This window comes from Symphalangus syndactylus, chromosome 5, assembly GCF_028878055.3.
Source record: "Symphalangus syndactylus isolate Jambi chromosome 5, NHGRI_mSymSyn1-v2.1_pri, whole genome shotgun sequence".
NCBI lineage: Eukaryota > Metazoa > Chordata > Mammalia > Primates > Hylobatidae > Symphalangus > Symphalangus syndactylus.
The window spans coordinates 88,864,461-88,885,575 of NC_072427.2; the positions used below are offsets into that span (position 1 = coordinate 88,864,461).

The 21,115-nt window shown below is 50.3% G+C and overlaps 1 protein-coding gene across 1 annotated transcript in view; it reads left to right on the forward strand.

The window, feature by feature from the left end:
- The window catches only part of TMPRSS2 (transmembrane serine protease 2), a 40,347-nt gene extending 19,232 nt beyond the window's left edge, over window positions 1-21,115 (forward strand). Inside the window, exons 5-14 of the mRNA XM_055279750.2 lie at window positions 337-456; window positions 8,261-8,387; window positions 9,583-9,693; window positions 12,249-12,292; window positions 13,704-13,875; window positions 15,138-15,313; window positions 16,394-16,489; window positions 18,585-18,727; window positions 19,240-19,392; window positions 20,975-21,115. Of these exons, the coding sequence (XP_055135725.1) occupies window positions 337-456; window positions 8,261-8,387; window positions 9,583-9,693; window positions 12,249-12,292; window positions 13,704-13,875; window positions 15,138-15,313; window positions 16,394-16,489; window positions 18,585-18,727; window positions 19,240-19,392; window positions 20,975-20,986 (1,154 nt within the window). The 3' untranslated portion in view covers window positions 20,987-21,115. The remainder of the gene's footprint in view (window positions 1-336; window positions 457-8,260; window positions 8,388-9,582; window positions 9,694-12,248; window positions 12,293-13,703; window positions 13,876-15,137; window positions 15,314-16,393; window positions 16,490-18,584; window positions 18,728-19,239; window positions 19,393-20,974) is intronic.

Below are 21,115 nucleotides of genomic sequence, written 5' to 3' on the forward strand. Positions count from 1 at the left end.
AACTCCATCTCTACTAAAAATACAAAAAATTAGCCAGGCGCAGTGGCGCACACCTGTGATCCCAGCTACTTAGGAGGCTGGGGCAGGAGAATCACTTGAACCCAGGAGGTGGAGGTTGCAGTGAGCCAAGATTGTGCCCCTGCACTCCAGCCTGGGTGACAGAATGAGACTTCATCTCAAAACGAAACAAAACAAACAAACAAACAAACAAAAAAACAGTGGGGCCAGGAGTTGGAGGCTGCAGAGAGCTACAGTAATGCCACCGTGTTCCTCACTCCATGAGGCTCCTTTGTTTTCTCAGCCTGATGGGCACCTCTCTTCTGTTTTCTCTCCAAGTGGGCAGCAAGTGCTCCGACTCTGGGATAGAGTGCGACTCCTCAGGTATCTGCATCAGCGCCTCTAACTGGTGCGATGGCGTGTCACACTGCCCCAGCGGGGAGGACGAGAACCGGTGTGGTGAGTCAGCCTTGGCCTTGGGAAGGGACTGCTCTGCTCACCTTAGAGACAGCAGCTGGGTCCAGGGGCCTTTGGGTGACTGGGCCTGGCCTGCGTCCAGTTCGCTGACACATGATGTCATTGAATCCCTGCTCCAGGCTGAGCCCTGGGGCTCAGAGAGGTTGTGTTTCCTGCCCAACCACACCCAGCAGGTGGGAGGGAGATGACAGGGCCACCGAGGACTGGGTCATTGGAACCACACGTGCTCTGAACTGCCACAGGAAGTCAGTTAAGATGAGCAAACTGTTTATAAAGTTGGAGATGCAGGCCAGGAACGGTGGCTCACACCTGTAATCCCAGCACTTTGGGAGGCCGAGGCAGGTGGATCCCCTGAGGTCAGGAGTTTGAGACCAGCCTGACCAATATGGTGAAACCCTGTCTCCACTAAAAATACAAAAATTAGCCAGGAATGGTGGCGGGTGCCTGTAATTCCAGCTACTCAGGAGGCTGAGGCAGGAGAATCACTTGAACCTGGGAGGCAGAGGTTGCAGTGAGCTGAGATCACGCCACTACACTCCAGCCTGGGAGACAGAGCTGTCTCAAAAAATAAATAAATAAATTAATTAATTAAAAACAAAATTGGAGATGCACTACGTTATTTTCAAAACAAGCTGCCTTTAAAGGTCTATCTGTTGTCACAGAGTGGGCTCATTTGTTTCATTTTATTTTCTGTGGTTTATTTATTTATTTTAATGAACTAGGAAGCATTGCTCCTATTTATGGCATACCACATGATGTTTGGATATGTGTATGCCTGTGGCATGGCTAAGTCAAGCTGGAACATGGGCCTTACCTCACATATGTGTCTTATTAAGAACACATAAAACCTACTCTCGTAGTGATCTTCAAATATGCAACATATAGTTTATTAACTGCAGTCACTATGATATACAATAGATCTCTCGAAATTATTCCTCCTGTCTAACTAAGATTTTGTGACCTCTGACCAACATCTCCCCAGTGTTGTCACCCCCCGTCCCCAGCCTCTGGTAGCTGCGTTTCTACTCTCTGCTTCTGTGAGTTTGTTTTTACATTCCACATGTAAGTGGCCTCATGCAGTGTTTGTATCTGTGTCTGGCTTGTTCACTTAGTGTAATGTCCTCCAGCTTCATCTATGTTGTTGGAGATGACAGGATTTCCTTCTTTCTTGTTGCTGAATAGTATTGCATTGTGCATATACACCACATTTTCTTTATCCCTTCATTCACTGATGGACACTTAGGTTGATGTCATATCTTGGCTATTGTGAAAAATGTCACAGTGAGTGTGGGCGTGCAGGTCCCTCTTTGACACAGGGATTTCTTTTCCTTTGGATATAAACCCAGCAGTGAGATTGCTGGATCACATGGCAGTTCTGTTTCTAACTTTTTGAGGAAACTCCATGCTGTTTTCCATAATGGCCGTGGCAACTTCCACCCCCACCCCCAGGGTGCAAAGGCTCCATTTCCCTTCTACATCCTCACCAACTCGTGTTATTCCATCTTTTTGATAGTAGCCGTTCGAAGAGGTATGAGATGATACCTCATTGGGGTTTTCATTTGCATTTTTATTTGTATTCTCCATGAATTTTTGAGGGTGATTTCAAGGGTAGTTAGTGTCTGGAACAGGGAAACGAGCCTGGGTATGAGGCTTGTGCTAATCATCCCCCTCCTGCCCGCTGCGTACGGAACGGGGCTGTGCAGCTGGCAGGGAGCTGGCTCGTTTCTCTTTAAGAGCTGCCTTTTACTTTTCTTCCTCTTCCTTTAAAACTTATTTCCCGGCCGGGCGCGGTGGCTCACGCCTGTAATCCCAGCACTTTGGGAGGCCGAGGTGGGCGGATCACAAGGTCAGGAATTCCAGACCAGCCTGCCCAACGTGGTGAAACCCCATCTCTACTAAAAATAAAAAAACTAGCCAGACGTGGTGGTGCAGGCCTGTAGTCCCAGCTACTCGGGAGGCTGAGGCAGGATAATCACTGGAACCTGGGAGGAGGGGGTTGCAGTGAGCCGAGATTGCGCCACTGCACTCCAGCCTGGGCAACAGAGTGAGACTCCATCTCAAAAAAAAGTTTTTCCCAAGCACAGCCATGTATTCCAGGCTTGCGGATCAGCGTTGGTGGTGGTGTGTGCTCTCATATCTTAGTTCCCGCTAAGCACACTCTGACAAGTTTACACTAGAACCATTTTTTTTTTTCTAGAAATAGAAATTTCAGAATTGTAGAGTTAGAGGACTTACCAGCAATCTCTTAGGTAGTTCTCCTCCCCTCCCTCAAGTGCTGTCCTAACCTCCTGGAGTTTTCTGTAGAAACTATAAACCTCAGAGCTGGTCGAGAATTCTAGACAAAGAGTTTTCCGTGCTAAAGTAATCCCCCCTCTCCTAAGGGCCATCCTTGGTGGGGACTGGTTTCCTGTTACGCCCTCACCGTCGGTCCTGGCTGTGGAATTTCCTGGTGAGGGGCACTGGCCCGTGGAGTTCGGCCCTTGTGCCGGCCTTGAGCAGGCCCAAGTGTTCCGTGTTCTTGATACCTTTCCTCCAGCACAGCCTTGCTTCCCAGAAAAGGGTTTGCGTGATGCATTTGCTGATTGAACATAGTTCTTTTGCTTTATTTAGTTTCTTAAATTAAGTGGAGAGTTTTTGAGATTGAGTAGCGTGAGGTTAAGATAGCACGTGGATTGGCTTTTTCTTTTCTTTTCTTTTCTTTTTTTTTTTTTTCCAGGAGACAGGGTTTCACTCTGTTGCCCAGGCTGGAGTGCAGAGGCGTGATCACGGCTCACTGCAACTTCGACCTCCTGGGGTTAAGCGATCCCCCAGCCTCAGCCCCCCAAGTGGCTGAGACTACAGGTGCTTGCCACCGTGCCCGGCTGAGTTTTGTATTTTTTGTAGAAATGGGGTTTCGTCGATGTTGTCCAGACTGGTCTTGAACTCCTGACCTCAAGCAATTCTCCTGCCTCAGAATCCCAGACTGCTGGGATTACAGGCGTGAACCACTGCGCCTGGCCTGGAATGGCTTTTGGTGTTCTCCTATGTGCACGTGTGGGTGAATAAACACCAACAAAGTCCTTATGTTACCTGAAGAGTTGCTCTCTTCTTAATATTTAAGTCGCATTTATTTAAATACTTTAATAGTTGTACACTAAAGTGTAAAAATACATAATAGTGTACAACTGTTAAAGTATTATTAGGTCAAAATCAAGGAAGTACAAAAGGGTATGCTGTGAAAAATCTCTTCTTCCTTGCTCTGCTTACTTACCTACCGCCCATGCCCCCCATACACCCCAGACACACACACACACACACACACACACACACATCACTCACATACATGCCCACCTGTTTATCAGCCAATCACATTTCTTGAGGCAACTCATCTGAGTTGCTTCTCTTTCCAGAGAGTTTTTGCATAAAGAAGCACATGTATTTCTGCGTTACCATGACCCTGTTTCCCAGTGGTTCCTAGCCAGTTGACTCTCCTGCACTGGATACCATCCTGGACAGCATTTCTTAGCGAAATGAGCCCCCTGTTTTTTCCCACCATGGCACAGTTGGTCCTTTGCATGGATGCACCATTATTGCCCGTCTCTTCTTGGTGGACCTTAAGGTTTTTTCCACCTTTTGCTGCAACACACACTGCTCCAAGTGTGTGAGCATACCAGTCGGAAACCCTTCCAGGAGTAGAATTGCTAGGTCAGAGGGTGTGTGGATCTGTAACCTGACAGATCTACACCGGCTTCAGTTTGGTTTTATCCAGTTTCCATATTGATTATTCATATAAAACGAAACAGACAAACATAACGCTGTGTGTGTATTCTCTCTTAGACCAGAACAGGCATAGGGTGCACTTTTAATTTGTCCATTTCATAGAGTAGAAATTGTTTTTGCTGAAATGCACGACTTAGGATGCTGAAGAATACGACCCGTCCCATGGAAAACATTAAAAAATGTGTGTAGCGCTTTCTTCCCAAGGGTGTGTGTGTGCATATTTTAACATTAATTCACTTTCTACTTCTGTTGCTATCCTTTCTGTGAGTCTCAGAATCTCAGAAAAGAAACTAAATTGTTCACTCTAGTTAACAATGCTGTACTCTATACCTGGAATTTGCTAAAAGGGCAGATTCTAAGTATTCTCACCACAGAAAAGAGAAAAGAAAATGGTAATTATGTGAGGTGGTGGACGTGTTCACTAGCTTTATTACGGTGAGCATTTCACAGCGGATATCCAGTCATCACGCTGTACACGTTAACCATGTACAATTGGTGTTTCTTTGAGACAAGGTCTCCTTCTGTCACTCAGTCTGGAGTGCAGTGGCTCAGTCATGGCTCACTGCAGTCTCGACCTCCTGGGCTCAATCCATCCTTCCCCCTCATCCTCCTGAAAAGCTGGGGCCACAGGCATGTACCATCATGCCAGGCTAATGCATATATATTTATATTTTTTGGTGGAGATGGGGTCTTGCCATGTTGCCCAGGCTGGTCTGGAACTCTGGGCTCAAGTGATCCTCCCACCTTGCCCTTCCAAAGTGCTGAGATTACAGGCATGAGCCACAGCGCCGGGCCTACATATAAAATTTTTATTTGTCAACTATACTTTGACAAAGCTGAGAAAAAAAATCCTAATATTTAAAAAAAAACAAAAGGACTAGCTTGAGAGCTTTTCCAGCTCTCAGGCTTCTCAGCTGCCGTCTCTTCCGGATGCAGATAGCTGGAAGGGAAAGAAAATCCCTGAAATTACCCATAAGCCAAGAATGAAGTGTCTCCCTTTGAGCCACAGTGGCAGTTTTGTTTTTAATCATAGAAGTGTATTTCGAGCCGGGTGTGCTGGCTCACGCCTGTAATCCCCACACTTTGGGAGGCCGAGGCGGGGGGCAGCGGCGGGGGGAGGCGGGGATCGCCTGAGGTCAGGAGTTCGAGACCAGCCTGACCAACATGGAGAAACCCCGTCTCTACTAAAAATACAAAATTAGCCAGCGTGGTGGTGCACGCCTGTAATCCCAGCTACTCAGGAGGCTGAGTCAGGAGAATCTCTTGAACCCAGGAGGCGGAGGTTGCAGTGAGCTGAGATCGTGCCATTGCACTCCAGCCTGGGCAACAAGAAAAAAAAAAAAAAAGAAAGAAAAAGAAGAAGAAGAAGTGTATTTCATTTCAGTTACTTTTTAAAAAGGGAACAGACTTTATTTTTTAGAACGGTTTTAGGTTTACAGAAAATGAAACAGACAGTGCAGCGAGCTCCTTGTACTCCTCTCCAGCACACAGTTGCCCTGTTATGAACATCCCACATCAGTGATGTGCGTTCATTAACACTGATGAACCTGATGCATACATTATGATGAACTAAAGTCCTGGACTTCACCCTTTCTCTTGTATAGTTCTGTGGGATTTGACAAATGCATAATGCTGTACAGCCACAACGATAGTATCATCCAGAGTAGTTCTCCTGCCCTAAAACCTCTTGTGCTGCACCTGTTTCTCTCTCCCCACTCACCCCAGCTATCTGATCTTTTTAGTGCCTCCAAAGTTTTGGCCTTTTTTAGGATGTTGTAGCATTGGAATCATGGAGTATGTAGCCTTCACCACATACACCTTCCTTCACTTTGTCAGCTTCCTTCGCTTAGTAATATGCATTCAAGTTTCCTCCATGTCTTTTCATGGCTTGATAGCTCATTTCTTTTTAGCACCAAATAATATTCCGTTGTCCAGATGTAGCACAATGTTTATCCATTCATGTAACCTGTGACCACCTCACAGGTAGGATGTGGAATCACTCACCACAGAGGCATTAGAAAATAATCAGACCCAAGTCATTTCATGGGGGAACAAGCCCACAGGTACCAGACTGTCCAGTGAGTCATAGGAAGTAAGAAGAGAGGCCAGAGCATAGCCAGGTCCTCACTTTATACTTTAAGCCCATGTATATTTCTCCCAAACCACACGGCATTGTTTCCATGCTTTCAGCTTTGCATGAATAACGCGATACTGAACGCATCATTTAGCACTTGCTCTCTTTCCCGCAGCGCTGTTTTCAAGCTTCTTCCTGTTCATGATGCTGTGCTTAACTCTTAAGCTGCATGGGATTCTGTTCTGTGAATATGCCCACCCCACGTATTATCCTGCCCAGCGAAAAGTCCCCAAAACTCTGGATGGTGGTTACCTCTAGGGAGGGAGAGGAGATTGGGAATACAGAGCGACTTCAATGGTGTTTATAATGTTTTGTTTCTTTAAATAAAAGAGCTGAGATCATTTCAGCAGAATGTTGATTTAGAGTCTCCTGGACAATTTGTTGCTCAAAGTGCTCTCTTAAAGAGCAATTAAAAAAAAAACCTTTTATTATTTATTTATTGAGACAGAGTTTTGCTCTGTCACCCAGGCTGGAGTGGAGTGGTGTGATCTCAGCTCACTGCAACCTTTACCTCCTGGGTTCAAGCAATTCCCCTGCCTCAGCCTCCCAAGTAGCTGGGATTACAGGTGCGTGCCACCACACCTGGCTAATTTTTGCATTTTAGTAGAGATGGGGTTTCTCCATGTTGGCCAGGCTGGTCTCAAACTCCTGACCTCAGGTGATCTGCCTGCCTTGGCCTCCCAAAGTGCTGGTATTACAGGTGTGAGCCACCATGCCTGGCCTATCTTATTTATTTTTAAAAACAGCTTATTGAGATCTAATTTATGTACCATAAAATTCAAGCATATAACTCAGTGCTTTTATATATAAAACATATATATGTAATAGCTTATTGATATATAATTTTTTATATAAAACAGCTTATTGATATGTAATGTATGTACCATAAAATTTAAATATATAATTCACTGGCTTTTATATATTCACGAATATGTGCAACTATCACCACAGTCAATTTTAGCATATTTTCATCAGCTCATAAAGAAACCCCAAGCCCTTGAGCTGTCACTCCATACACCTCCTCCCAGCCCATCCCTCCTACTTCTAAGCCACCACTAATCTACTTAGTGTCTATAGATTTCCTACTCTAGGCATTCCATGTGGGCGGGATCATGCAATATGTGGGCTCACGCAATATAAGCGGCATTCCACGTGAGTGGGCTCATGTAGTATGTCTGGCTCCTTTCACTGAGCATAAGGTCTTCAGCACTCATCCAGGTTGCAGCCTGTGTCTGAATTTCATTCCCTCTTCTGGCTGAATCGTATTTGATTGTGTATCTTGGGCATATCCTATTCTGCTCACCCAGCCGTTGGTGGGTGTTTGGAGTGTTTTCACCTTTCGGCTGTTTTAAGAGGGCTGCAGTGAACATTTGTACAAGTTTTGGACCCAATGCCTGTTTTCAATTCTCTTGTGTAGAGAGCACTTTTTAGCAGAAAAAGAATAGATTTGTGGCCTCCCTTTGTGTGTGCTCAGTGCCTTGAGAAGAGTAAACTCTGTGCTGTCACCTCCGGAGCCACGGGGAGCGCGGGGGGGTAGCAGCTAGGACAATACGAGTTGGGACAAGGCCGGGTGCAATGGCTCACGCCTGTAATTCCGGCACTTTGGGAGACCGAGGCAGGGGGGATCACCTGAGGTCAGGAGTTCGAGACCAGCCTGGCCAACATGGTGAAACCCCATCTCTAATAAAATAGAAAAATTAGCTGGACGGGGTGGTGGACGCCTGTAATCCCAGCTACTTGGGAGGCTAAGGCAGGAGAATTGCTTGAACCTGGAAGGCGGAGGCTGCAGTGAGTGGAGATCAGACCACTGCACTTCAGCCTAGGTGACAGAGCGAGACTCCTTCTCAAAAAAAAAAAGAAAGAAACTCATGGATAATCCTCCTTCTCATGCAGTTCGCCTCTACGGACCAAACTTCATCCTTCAGGTGTACTCATCTCAGAGGAAGTCCTGGCACCCTGTGTGCCAAGACGACTGGAACGAGAACTATGGGCGGGCGGCCTGCAGGGACATGGGCTATAAGTGAGTATGGGGCAGCACCCACCGTGTGACGGGAACAGACAGCAGAAACACGAGAAGACCCTCTCTCTGTCTCCCTGTGAAAGCACCGGCACATGAGTGCTGGGGACAATTGTCACCTTCCAAAAGCTGAGCCCTATAACCAGCAGGTGGGACTTGTCCTGCTAGGGCTGTGCCCGGCACACAGACCTCGGCTCACTGCCACCTTGCCCTGCCTCCTCCTTGGCCTCTATAGACTCCTGTTGCTCGGGAGTGCCCAGTGCTGTGGTCATCTGGTCAAAGGGGCAGGCTGAGGGCATTAGGTGCCTCTTTTTCCAAGGTGCCTCTCAGCCAGGGTCCATTTACCTCCCTGGGTAGTGGTTGGGCCAGAACAGCCGGCGAGGAGGGTTGGGCTGGAGAGAGCAGCAGAGACAAATCCTGTGCCAGTTTCACTGCTTTTGGGAGCCATGGAAGGCTTTTGAGCTGGGGAGAGAATCAATCAATCAGATTTATACTTAAAAAAATGTCATTCCTGCTTGTAGCTCTGAGGGAAGGTGGGAAGGCTTAAGGGGGTGTGTGTCCTCTGCCAGTGATTCCTAATGGGGGCGGGGGGGTGGTTACCACTTATCAGCACTGCCTGGGGAGACGCGGCAGCCCTCAGGCATCGGAGGAGAGGGTGGTAGGATGCTACTGCCACTTTGTTTTCCATGGGAGGGCCCCCAGGTGATTTATATGCAACTTTAGGATATTCAATATGCCAGTTTTCAGAATGCATGACCACTTGATGAGAAAATTGGCATCTTAGCTAGTCACTATGACATCCCTAAACAGCAGGGGTGAATTACACAGCAAAGCCCCCATCGCAGTCCAGGAACCTGGTGGAATTGATAACCGGGGCCATTTTAACATCTGTACCTTTTATTAGATTAAAAGTATGTATGATTATGCAATCCTATGTCCTTCTCATAGTTTCTTGATCCTAACCTGGATAAGAAACATGACCAATGAAGAAATTTTATCTGACACTTTAGGGTTATTGAAACGAAAACTCGTTACAATATTATAGCACTTGGTTAGAACGTGTGATTTTTTTTCCTAAATGCTAAGGTTTTTCCCTCTTATTCTGAACGTCATATGAGAGGTATTATGACATAGCATAGGATTTGTATTTGCTTATGCCTTAACCATTATCATAAATAAGGTTTTCTGTCTTTTTTAGGAATAGTTTTTACTCTAGCCAAGGAATAGTGGATGACAGCGGAGCCACCAGCTTTATGAAACTGAACACAAGTGCCCGCAATGTCGATATCTATAAAAAACTGTACCACAGGTATGCAGCAATTTCTTCTTTGAAAAATTTTGGAATGAAATCAACTAGGAGACACCACGGGGAATCGCTGTCCTGAGTCTGATTTCTCTGAGCTGCAGTACTCGGTCTGGATGGGTTTTGCATTGGGAGGAGATTAGAGTCTGACCAGGCCTGGTTACTCTAAGCAGCCCTTGGTTTATTCATAGGAAGTGGCTGAGGTTTCTCTGCTATTTCATTTTCAGCCTCTACCGTCTGCCCTTGTTGGTAGCGTCTCACACTGCAACATTGACATTCAACTCTATTTAGTTTTCTTTCCTCTTCAGACATTTAGAGATGTACCTATTTTGTCAGGGCACGGTTCTAGGAATCCAAGATAATATCTCAGTGTCCCAGCCGGGGTGACCGGCTCATCCCAGTTTGCCAGGGACTTCACTGGCTTGAGCAAGGAAAGTCCTGCTCCATTCCAGGCAGCTGGGCTGGCTGGTCCCCTTAGCCCCAACCTTGGGGCAGCAGTGCCAGAGGGTGCTCTGTGAGGGATGGGCAGCATTCTGGCGGCCTGGGAATGAGTCATGGTGTGTCCAGGGGGTAGAAGTGGGCACAAGCCACAGGTCACGTGATGAGTGGCTGACCTGGCTGGGAGGGCGGAAGAGGGGATGGACTTGGGCTATTCCTTTTGCTTTGCACATATTTAGGATGTTTGCAGACTTGCTATGATTGTTGCTGTTATGTGAGTGTTTTCTGATGTGAAAGATACACAGTGTCCTTTGCTCATGAGCTCTCCTTGCCTCCCAGGTCCCCAGGGCTTATGCCTGGTGTCTAGGCATCACCTCTCTGCCCGCCAGGTGCCAGGTGCTGCATTTCGGGGGAGGATGAACTAATCACCCCTCGCCACCTTTCCTCTGAGCGGGAGCCTGGGGCAGGTTTGCATTCCTGGTGGCCGCTGGCGGAGGTGTCTGGGGGCCTGACTTCCACCGCAGCCTGCTGTCCTGGGGAATGTGGCAGGGCAAGCCCAGTGGGGAGGGCTGTACACGGCCAGGTGCACCCATCAAAACAGCAGGGCTGCGGTTTGTCCCTGTGGAGAAGCTAAACACAGCTGCCTGGGCGCTTTGTAGATGCTGAGTGGTTCTTTGTCTTCCTGGGTTACACACGGAATCGGGGAGCCAAGTCCAGCCGGGCGGGGTGGGGGTAGGGGAGGAGGTGCTGCCCTCCCTTGGCAAGAGCCTTGGGAACTCACAAGGAGGCTGGAGGGCTTGGAAGAAAGAAGAGAAGGCCATTGTCTGGTAGGCTCTATTCTGTCTCGGTGGTGACGGTAGGGGGAAGCGCACTTCTTTTCCTCTTTCTGTGCAGCAGTTGCCCTTTGATGCCTGAGTTCTTGGCTTGTTTTCTGTCGGGCTTCTGTGAATAACCACATGTGCCCTGGCGCTGTGACCACACAGGGCTATCCCTACCGACCTTAGGATTCTTAGGAAATGTCTTCTCTTAAAGGGGACATGTCTTTGCTTGGCCGTGTCAGTGCCCCAGAGCCAGAGTCCACCTGGAATGCACCTGTAGCCACTGGGAACCTGGGGGGTGTGCCTCAGTAAGAGGGTGTCAGGAAGGACCTATTATTGTAGGGCCTGGGCTCCTGCAAGGTGGTTTGGGGGTGGTTGGAGGAAGCAGAGATTTGCCCTGGATTGGATGCTGTCAGGAAGCAGGGGTAATTCTGTGAGGCTGTTTATTATTTTTTTTCTAGGAGGAGGTTGGAATGAGGCTAGGCTAAAGCTATGATTGGTAAAGAAATGTCCGTCGCTCAAGTTAGCCAGGACAGGAGGAGACATCAGGTCGTGATTTTGTGGTTGCGACCACAAGGTTCCTGTTCTGTCTGTTCAGACATCATTTCAGAGGAGGCTCCTTGTGTCTTGCCCCATCTCGGGCATGGAGGGGCCTAGTCCAATATTGATATTCAGTGAAATGATTCAGGTTCTGCAGAGCACATGGCCCAGCTGTCAGGGCGGGCCAGCTCTGCATGCCAGGGGCTGCGTCTTTCCTTCTCAGCATAGCCTGGGAGATTCACTGCAGGACAAAATGCGTCAATTACTTTCTCTTCATCCATAACCTGGGATGTTTGACTCCCAAATGAGTAACTCTTACGTTTCTTCTAATCCTAGGGAAATTATTGGTTATATTGCTTTCAACACTACAGATGTAAAGCAGTCATAGGAGCCCAGAGGTTTCCAAACGGCTTCCTTACAAAATTAGAAGATGATTTTAAATTCCAAGAGGAAAAAGAAAAGCTAGCGTTATTGTATGCCTACCCTCACAACCACCCTAGGAGCTGGTACAGTTTTAAGAGAGGTTAGGTAACTTGCCCAAGGTCACACCATGGGGATGTGAGCCGCGTGCCTTGGCTCAGTGTCTGGTCTTTGCCACTGTCCCTATATGGATTTACTTACCTTACTGGAGTTGTAAGTAGCAGACCCTTCTATGTCTCAGAAGACAGGAGAGGGAACATCGGAAGAAACGACTGATTTCTAAGCGTGTGAGAGGCAGGTGACTCCTCACTGTCGTGACCAGAATTTCCCCTGTTCTTTTTGTAGTGATGCCTGTTCTTCAAAAGCAGTGGTTTCTTTACGCTGTATAGGTAAGTTCATCTGGAGTCCCCCTTTTGATACTTCTAGCTAGGAAAAGCTCTCTGCTTTCAGAACATTACTCCCTGTGTCTCTGGGGGCGTGGGAAGGAAGAAGGTGGGGTCACGGGTTGGGATGTGCCCAGTGGCCTCTCGCTCTTTCCAAGGAGTCCTGGTTTCGATTTCCGTGGTCTGTAGACACCTTCAGCCTTAGGTCCAAGGGACACCCCCTGAGATCAGGCAGGCTCAGGAAGCTGACAAAGCCCTATGCTTTATGCCACCCAGGAGCTGGAGGTCCGGCAGGTCTCTTTCTCCAGAAAGCAAAGGGGGGTGGCGTTAGTGAGCCCTGGCAGCCACCTAACGTGGACTTGGAGCATCTGCAGGGCTGTGGTCCAGCACCACGGTGTGGTCACCAGGCACTCATCAGCCAGTGGGACCCGGGAGGAGGGACAAGCCTGGAGAACAACAGCGCTCTTGCCTCTTCTCTCCTGAAGTTTGGACGGTGGCTTAGACTTGGGTGTCCCCATCTCTGTGTTTGGAGTGCTTACAATTTCCAAACTGTTTGCAAATGTGGAAGCCACTGTCCCTCTCCTCCGGGATGGCCCAGTGCTATCGTGGGGCCCTGGTCCTGAGCTCAGCTTTTCATTTGAAGAGGTGGAAGGCGCTGACATGGTCACATCCCGGCAGGGCTGGCTCAGGTCTTCTTTAGGTCCTGAGTGGGGGTCCAGCACAGCCCCAAGGGCGCGTGGCACCCATCCTGCCCTCTGCCCATGCACTCACCTCCTGGTGGAGAAGACGCTCACACACAGGAAGCAGGGAAGGCAGCAGGCCTCACTCACCCCTCACCCCCTCACTCACCCCCTACTCACCCCCTCACCCCCTCACTCACCCCCTACTCACCCCCTCACCCACCCCCTACTCACCCCATACTCACCCCCTCACCCCCTCACTCACCCCCTACTCACCCCCTCAACCTCTCATTCACCCATTCACTCACCCCCTCACTCACTCACCCCTTTACCCTCTCACTCACCTCCTCATCTCCTCACCCCCTCACTCACTTCCAGCCCTGCCCCTCCCATCTTCCTTTTCTTTGTGTGAGAATCTGGGGTCCCTGAGTGGTGTCAGTTCCTCCAAGACTCAAGGAGTCCCCAGGGCCTCGTTGTCAAGAACACCCCCACCTGGGTCCTGGGAGACCCCATGGGATCACAGGAGTGTTCAGGGAAGTGGTGCTTCCTGGGTCTGGGTGGGCTGGAGGGGCGTCCTCCCTTCCCCGAGACCCCCAGGAGCCCCCTGAGTCCATCCCCAGCAGTGGTGCCCCTGCCCTGTCCTTGCAGCCTGGGAGACCCTTGGGAGGGGAGGGCGCTGGGTGGCTGGGCAGCTTCTGCTGGTCTCACCCCACTGGCCTCCTGTTTGTTGTCCTCAGCCTGCGGGGTCAACTTGAACTCAAGCCGCCAGAGCAGGATCGTGGGCGGCGGGAGCGCGCGCCTGGGGGCCTGGCCCTGGCAGGTCAGCCTGCATGTCCAGAACGTCCATGTGTGTGGAGGCTCCATCATCACCCCCGAGTGGATCGTGACAGCCGCCCACTGCGTGGAGAAGTATGCCGGGGCGGCGCGGGCCGGGTGGGGGCTCCGGGCTGGCCTACAGCCACCCTGTGACCTTGAGCAGGTCACAACCCTTGCAGCCCCGGCATCCTTGTGTTTAAATGGGGAGAGTATTGCACCTGCTTCCTAGGGTTGTGAGGCACCAAGTGCGCTCATGCCAGGCAGCATATGGCTGTATGCACTGAGTGTCGCCTGCACGAGGGGCACAGGGTGCAGGTGGAACATTCTCCACGATGTCACCATGACCAGCGTTCCTTCCAGTCACTGTCCTCTGAGCTCTGTCCTGCCCTTGAGCAAAGTCCCTGCCCCCTAAGGTACCCTGTCTCTGGGATGCTAGTCCCAGGAGAGGGCACACTCAGACAGACTTCAGACTGCCCTGCTGGAAGGTCCCTGGGGTTAAGTGTTCTTGGCCACAGCATTGCTCATCCAGAGGGTTAGGTAGGGGTGAGGCTAGCTGTGACAGTGTTAGCATTTATGGAAGCTAGCACCCCCTCCCCTTTTCCTTAAACACATAGTGCTTTTGATCACATGCTGCTTTGGAGGAGGCCTCACTTGGCAGATGTATTTTTCTGCCTTAGAGAGAGGCTGAGCTGGGTCTGACTCTTGGCCCAGCCCTCTCTGGCTGCGTGGCCTTAGACGATTCACTCAACGTCTCTGATCCATGGCATGTACAACTATAAGATGGGCATGCCCTTCTCCTCTCGGGCTGTTATGAAGGTCAAGGAAGCAAGGGCTGTTACCCAAGTGTGCTCCCTTCTCTCCCCCTCTTCACTGCCCTGGGTGCTCTGGGCCCACTAGGAGCTGGGATTCTCTTAAGAGGGAAACTCTTGGATAAAGGAAATGGTTTGATTGATATTGGACTTCAAGTCTGTTCATCAGTATCTATTTATTAAGCACCTACCATGTGCCAGGAAATGCTTTGGCGTACAAAGGAAAATAACGGCCAGTCCTGCTAGAAATGGCCTTGAAACCCCAGGGAGGGATGTCGGCCCGTTGTGGGTGCTGCAGATTCCTTGAAGGTGATGCAAGAGCCAGAAAGAGGGACGATGTGGGGTGCTGAGGCAGGGAGTCGGGGTGGGGGGAGTGTGAGGGAGAAGGGGAGGCCGAGCCCCTCTTCCACGATCTCCCTGTGTGGTTTCTGGTGAACCATCCCGCCTCTGGGTGTCTTGCCTCCAGCTTCTGATGTTGGAAGTTCATCCACTGAGAAGAGCTCTGTGTTTACGACTCTTAGATACTGAGTCTTTCTTCTTTCCCAGACCTCTTAACAATCCATGGCATTGGACGGCGTTTGCGGGGATTTTGAGACAATCTTTCATGTTCTATGAAAGCGCACACCAAGTAGAAAAAGTGATTTCTCATCCAAATTATGACTCCAAGACCAAGAACAATGACATTGCGCTGATGAAGCTGCAGACGCCTCTGACTTTCAATGGTACGCGTGGCTCAGGCTTGGCAAGCAAGTTGGCAGAATCTTAAGGAGATGTTGATTGGAAATGACACTTGTGCTATGCCAAATGGAAGGGAGGAATTTGCGTTGAGCGAGGGTGGTGTGCAGCGGGTGGCCAATGGGAGAGGCTCACAGAGGCTAAGAGCACCTGCCGCATTTTGGGGGAGGCAGCAGCCGCCACGTCTGTTCTGTACTGTACTGAGTGGTGGTGATTCAAGCCAGGGATGGAAAAGGCTAGAACAGGGCTTTCCCACTGCAGCACTCTTGACATCTGGAGTGGTTCTCTGTTGTAGGGCTCTCTTGTGTCTTGTAGGATGTTTAGCAGTGTCCCCAGCCTCTACCCACTGGAGGCCAGTAGCTACCAAGCTGTGACAACCAATGTTGTCTGTTTGCCGACATTGCCAAACATCCCCTTTGAGGCAAAGTCACTTCCAGTTGAGAACTACTGGCCTAAAATGTGTAAAGATCCTTGATTTTTAAAGATGCATTCTAAAACCAAGTTACTTAATTCAGGACAAACATGCTTTCACTTAGCCTCTTATTTGGTCCCACTCTGGTCCATCCAAGGGTCTGGAATGTTCTAGCCCCATGTGGATACAGAAGAAGCAAAACCTCAGCCCTCCCTACAACATGTCTGTATTCACATTGGGAAATGGTTCACGTACAGAAGAGTGAACGCATGAGCAACGGCGTGGTGCCTCTGGGGCGAAAGCTGACTCCATTGATTCCATCGGCTTTTTGGCTATTGCCTCCTGTGTGTCTTTCCCATCTTGGTCACCTGGAGATATGTAATTTTAGAAGCAGAGCCAGCAAATAATTCCTTTTATAAGCAGAGCTAGCAAATAATTCTACTTATAAGTAGCATAACTTCTTGCCTGCCAGAAGGAGGGGTCTGGCAGGGGGAGAAAGTGAGAATGTGGGACTTGTTGGGATGCAGGGTCCTCTGGGCAGGGTGGCCGGGGTGCCAGGCCCAGTGGCCTGCATGTGGGAAGGCCAGGTGGAGATGTAGCCCGAGACCTTGGGTGATAACAGCCTGGCTTACTGTGTTTTCTCTTCTTGAAACAGACTTTGTGAAACCAGTGTGTCTGCCCAACCCAGGCCTGATGCTGGAGCCAGAACAGCACTGCTGGATTTCCGGGTGGGGGGCCACCGAGGAGAAAGGTGAGGCTCCTTGGCACGCAGGACTGCAGGGCCCACAGATGGAGCATTGGGTTCGGAAGTGGGAGGTCCAAGTTTTAATCCAGTTCTACTACTCAATGATTGGATGACTTTGGTTGATTCCCCCAGTCCTTGTGCCTCAGTTTCTCCATCTGCTAAGTGGGGAAAGCCTGCCCAGCCTACCTAATACACCGTGTTCTTATTATGATCACACAGAGCAGCATGTGGAATGGCTTTTGAAGTATCTGGGCCACACGAGTTTAGAGGTGCAGGATCTCCTGTGTTGCACTCATTGTGAGTTTAAAGCTGCCCTGGAGATCCCACCAAGGCCTGCATGGCTGAGTGACAGGGGGCTTGGTGAGGATGGGCGTCCTGGACCAGTGGTGGCCACATCTAAGCCTGTCCTCTGCCCTGATAACCGCAGAGAGAGGCTCTCTCCTCCCCCTTCAGTTGCAATCTGCATTTCTCTCTGACAGTCTTTCAAATGAAGGGAGCCTGGCTGCTTCATTTTTATGGAGGGTTGGAAGTGCTTAGTGGCAGGCAGAAAGGTTCATTTTACATATTGTTTACATCCTTCTCAAAAGCATCTGGGCCATACAGACAACAAATCCTTTCAAACAAGGGGAAAAGTACAAAGGTTGGGTGATTTGTGGGGAGCGTCAGGGAAGGTAGTGGGGGGCATCCTGGCTCCTCATCAGCAGAAACTTACTACAGTGGAGCCACAGGCTGGGCAAAAGACCTCATGGAATCCAAGATGAAGGGAATATCAACAAATACTTGTGCGCACCTGCACCTATATCAGGCTGGGTGCTACTTGAGTGCCGGGAATGCAGAAGTGAACAGAGTAAGACAAACGTCTCTGCTGTCAGGAGCTTTACCTCTCTTGCGGATTTGGGTGGTGGGGGTGGGGCAGGTGTGGTCAGACAGATGGGAGACAAACAACTGATTCCAAATATCTGAGGGTGGGGATTGCAAGGTCCCAGCTACTTTGACAGGGTGGCCAGGAAAGGCTTCTCGGAAGAGGTGGTATTTGAGCTGAGACTCAAATGGCAGAAATGTGTACACCTCAAAAAGGCTAGCGCATATATCTTAAGATGCGGTCAAGGAGCCAGGGAGGTGGGCTGGGACCAGATTGCATAGGTCCTTGTGGATTATGATGAAGACATCAGCTTCTCATCTGCTCGAGGTAGGGAGATCATGAGCCGGGGAGTGCCATGACCTGGCAGCTGTGTGGGGAGTGGGGATGAATGGATGGAGACGAGGATGATGGTGACGAGTCCATTGCTGTGGTTCCCTGAGACGGGAAGGCAGCTCACAGCAGAGTGCGGGCGTGGATGTGGAGAGATGAGGGTACATTTGGGCTAGAGCCACCAGACTTACTGATGGGTTGCATGTCTGTGGGAGAGGGAGTGAGAAGTCAGGGACGATGGCTTTCCACTCTGTGACTGAAGCCCCAGGGTGGCAGGTGGTCCCATTTTTCAAGCCAGGAAATATTGGTTGGTGAGAATTTGGGGTGGGAGAAGGTGTGATGGAGGGTTCTGGTTTTGCACATTAAGCCCACAGTGCCCAGAAGATACCCGAGGGGAGGCAGCAAAGCGAGAGTGGCAAATGCAGAGACAGCAAGTGCAGGCCCTGTCTTGAGAAGCTCTAATGTGCAGGGGAGCCGAGAAACGGGAGGCCTAGGAGGGTCGTGTGTGCTCCAGAAGCGTGCGTTTATGCCAGAAGGGAAACAGGAGCCTGTGTGTCCTGGGTAGGGTTCAGTGAGGAGTGGGAAATTGGTTCAGCAGAACCAAGCCACTGGGTGAATAAGACAGGGATTCCATGGCACTGATAGAGCCCTATAGTTTCAGAGCTGGGAAGCTCTTTCCCTGAAGCTGAACTCCAGAGCTGCATTCAGCACAGGCACTGCCAGTTATAAGGAGAATCCAGGTTTCCCAAGTAGAGGGCTTGGTGCTGGGATGAGCTGACTGGGGCAGGGCTGGAGAACAGGGCTGTGACCATCTGTGTAGTGTGTGTGGAGGTCTCAGGGAGCGAAGCGTGCTCTCTCTGCGAGAGCTGCTGGCAACACTGGGAGCTCAACAAGTCTCCCTGTCCTTAGGGAAGACCTCAGACGTGCTGAACGCTGCCATGGTGCGTCTCATTGAGACGCAGAGATGCAACAGCAGATATGTCTATGACAATCTGATCACACCAGCCATGATCTGTGCCGGCTTCCTGCAGGGGACCGTCGATTCTTGCCAGGTAATTCAACACTTTTATTCTACCTTTGGCCCTTACCAGATCCTACTGAACCCCCCGTGAGAGAGAGGGCATTCTTGGGGTCAGCAGAGCCTCCTCAGTGACACGGAGCCGGCTCGGGGCAGTCATGGGAAGTGATGGTCACAAACAGTGCGAATGCTTCTGGTGGCAGAAGTACAATCAACAAATCACACACGGCCTCTGAAAAACTGATATTTGGTAAAAGTGCCAGTGGAACAGAAACAAGTATTTAGACTATTTTAAATTATGAATGGCAATTTATTTAGTAACTGTTAGCTTGAACAGATTAAATTCAGGATGGGGGCTGTCTCTTTGGGGGTTGCATCTCTGTTACCATCACCCCTTGATGGTGGAGATTCGAAGCCCACACAGTCACTTGTAACTCACACTGCGACACCCAACCCCCCTGCCGCCACCTCCTCTAGGCCCGGTCAGTGGTGTTTGGCAGATTGTGACTTGATTTTCTGCTCTCTGTACCTTGCTGTGTCCCACAGGGTGACAGTGGAGGGCCTCTGGTCACTTCGAAAGACAATGTCTGGTGGCTGATCGGGGATACAAGCTGGGGTTCTGGCTGTGCCAAAGCTTACAGACCAGGAGTGTACGGGAATGTGACGGTATTCACGGACTGGATTTATCGCCAAATGAGGGTAACTATCCTGTCCTCCTTCTGACCGTGTTCTCTGATTCCTCGAGCCAAAGCCAGACATCTGTTAAGCGTGGTTCTGCTGCTGGAAGCTCACTGCTGACCACTGGTCAACATGAAGCAAACCCTGCTTCCTCCAGCCACAGCCCCATCCACCTGGTGTCCACCCATTGCCCATTGCCTCTCACTGGCTTCACTTGCATATTTCCCCTGGTGCTTGGATGAAAAGCGCTGGGGCTCGGCTTGTGTGAAATTCCTTGGTGCTCTGCTGACCACACTTAGTTCTGGCTCAGCTGACTCAGTTGTTCCACCCAGGCCACTTCACATCAAACCTTTTTTTCTTCTTTTTTGAGATGGAGTCTCACTCTGTCGCCCAGGCTGGAGTGCAGTGGCACGATCTCGGCCCACTGCAACATTTGCCTCCCGGGTTCAAGCGATTCTCCTGCCTCAGCCTCCCAAGTAGCTGGGATTACAGGCATGCGCCACCGCGCCCGGCTACTTTTTGTATTTTTAGTAGAGATGGGGTTTCTCCATGTTGGCCAGGCTGGTCTCAAAGCCCTGACCTCAGGGCATCCACCCACCTCAGCCTCCCAAAGTGCTGGGATTACAAGCGTGAACCACGGTGCCCGGCCTCACATGAAACTTTTGACTTATAGAGAGCAGAGGGAAGAGCTGACTGTGCCCATCCTTTTCTGGGGCTATTGAGTGGCCCCTGGGCAGCCCGCAGGGTTAGGAAGTGCAGGAGCAGCCGGGGTCCTCTGATGCCCCAGACTCAAGCACGAGGGAAGGTCTCAGGGGTTCCCTGTGAGCCTCATGGACGTCTCTGCTTAGCAGAGCCCTGGCTTTGGGCGTTGACCGGATAGGGGGTGAGAACCAGATCTTCTCATCTCCAGGACCTCAGACCTATAGTTTTCTCAGATTTCTGTGCTTTCTGGGGCTGGGCTGCTAGCGGAAGAAAGCACTCTATTCTGTCTTCTCTCGAGTCTCCCAGATGCCCAGTCTGTTGAAGGAGCAGCAGAACCAGGGGGCATTTCCCGCTAAGGCCCGACCTGTATCACCTTCAAATGACATGCGGGACTCAGGGCCTTCCCATGACCATGGGGCCCAGCTGGACCTCGCCTGGCACAAGGCCCAGTGCTGGAAACAGATGACCCCAGGGGGAGGCAGGGCAGGAGGGAAGCTGGCAGGGCTGGGACGGTCAGCCAGGCTGAGGGGTGGACTCGCGCCAGGATGGAGCTAGCAAATGAGCCGGATGTGTTTGGCGGCTGCAGGTGGGTCCGCGTGGCTGTGCGGGGAGGGAAGGGCTGCGTGGCAGGAGAGCAGCCGGGGGAGGCCCAGACTCTGCTGAAGAGATGCCCCTCGCACCGGCCTCCACATCCGCTGCCCGCTCCTCCTGGATATCCTGCCCCGCCATGCTCAGCCTGACTCTGACCAACACGTTGGAGAGAAAAATGATCCCTTTGTGCTATTAAGCTTGCTTATTTGGTTTCTAAGTGCTTCATGCGAACCTAGAGGAAAAAACTATTTTCCACCTTTGTTTGTCTTAAGAAAATAACACACTTTTTTTTTTTTTCCTATTTGAACAGGCAAACGGCTAATCCGCATGGTCTTTGTCCTTGATGTCATTCTACAAGAAAACAAAGGGGCTGGTTTTGCTTCCCCGTGCGTGATTTACTCTTAGAGATGATTCAGAGGTCACTTCATTTTTATTAAACAGTGAACTTGTC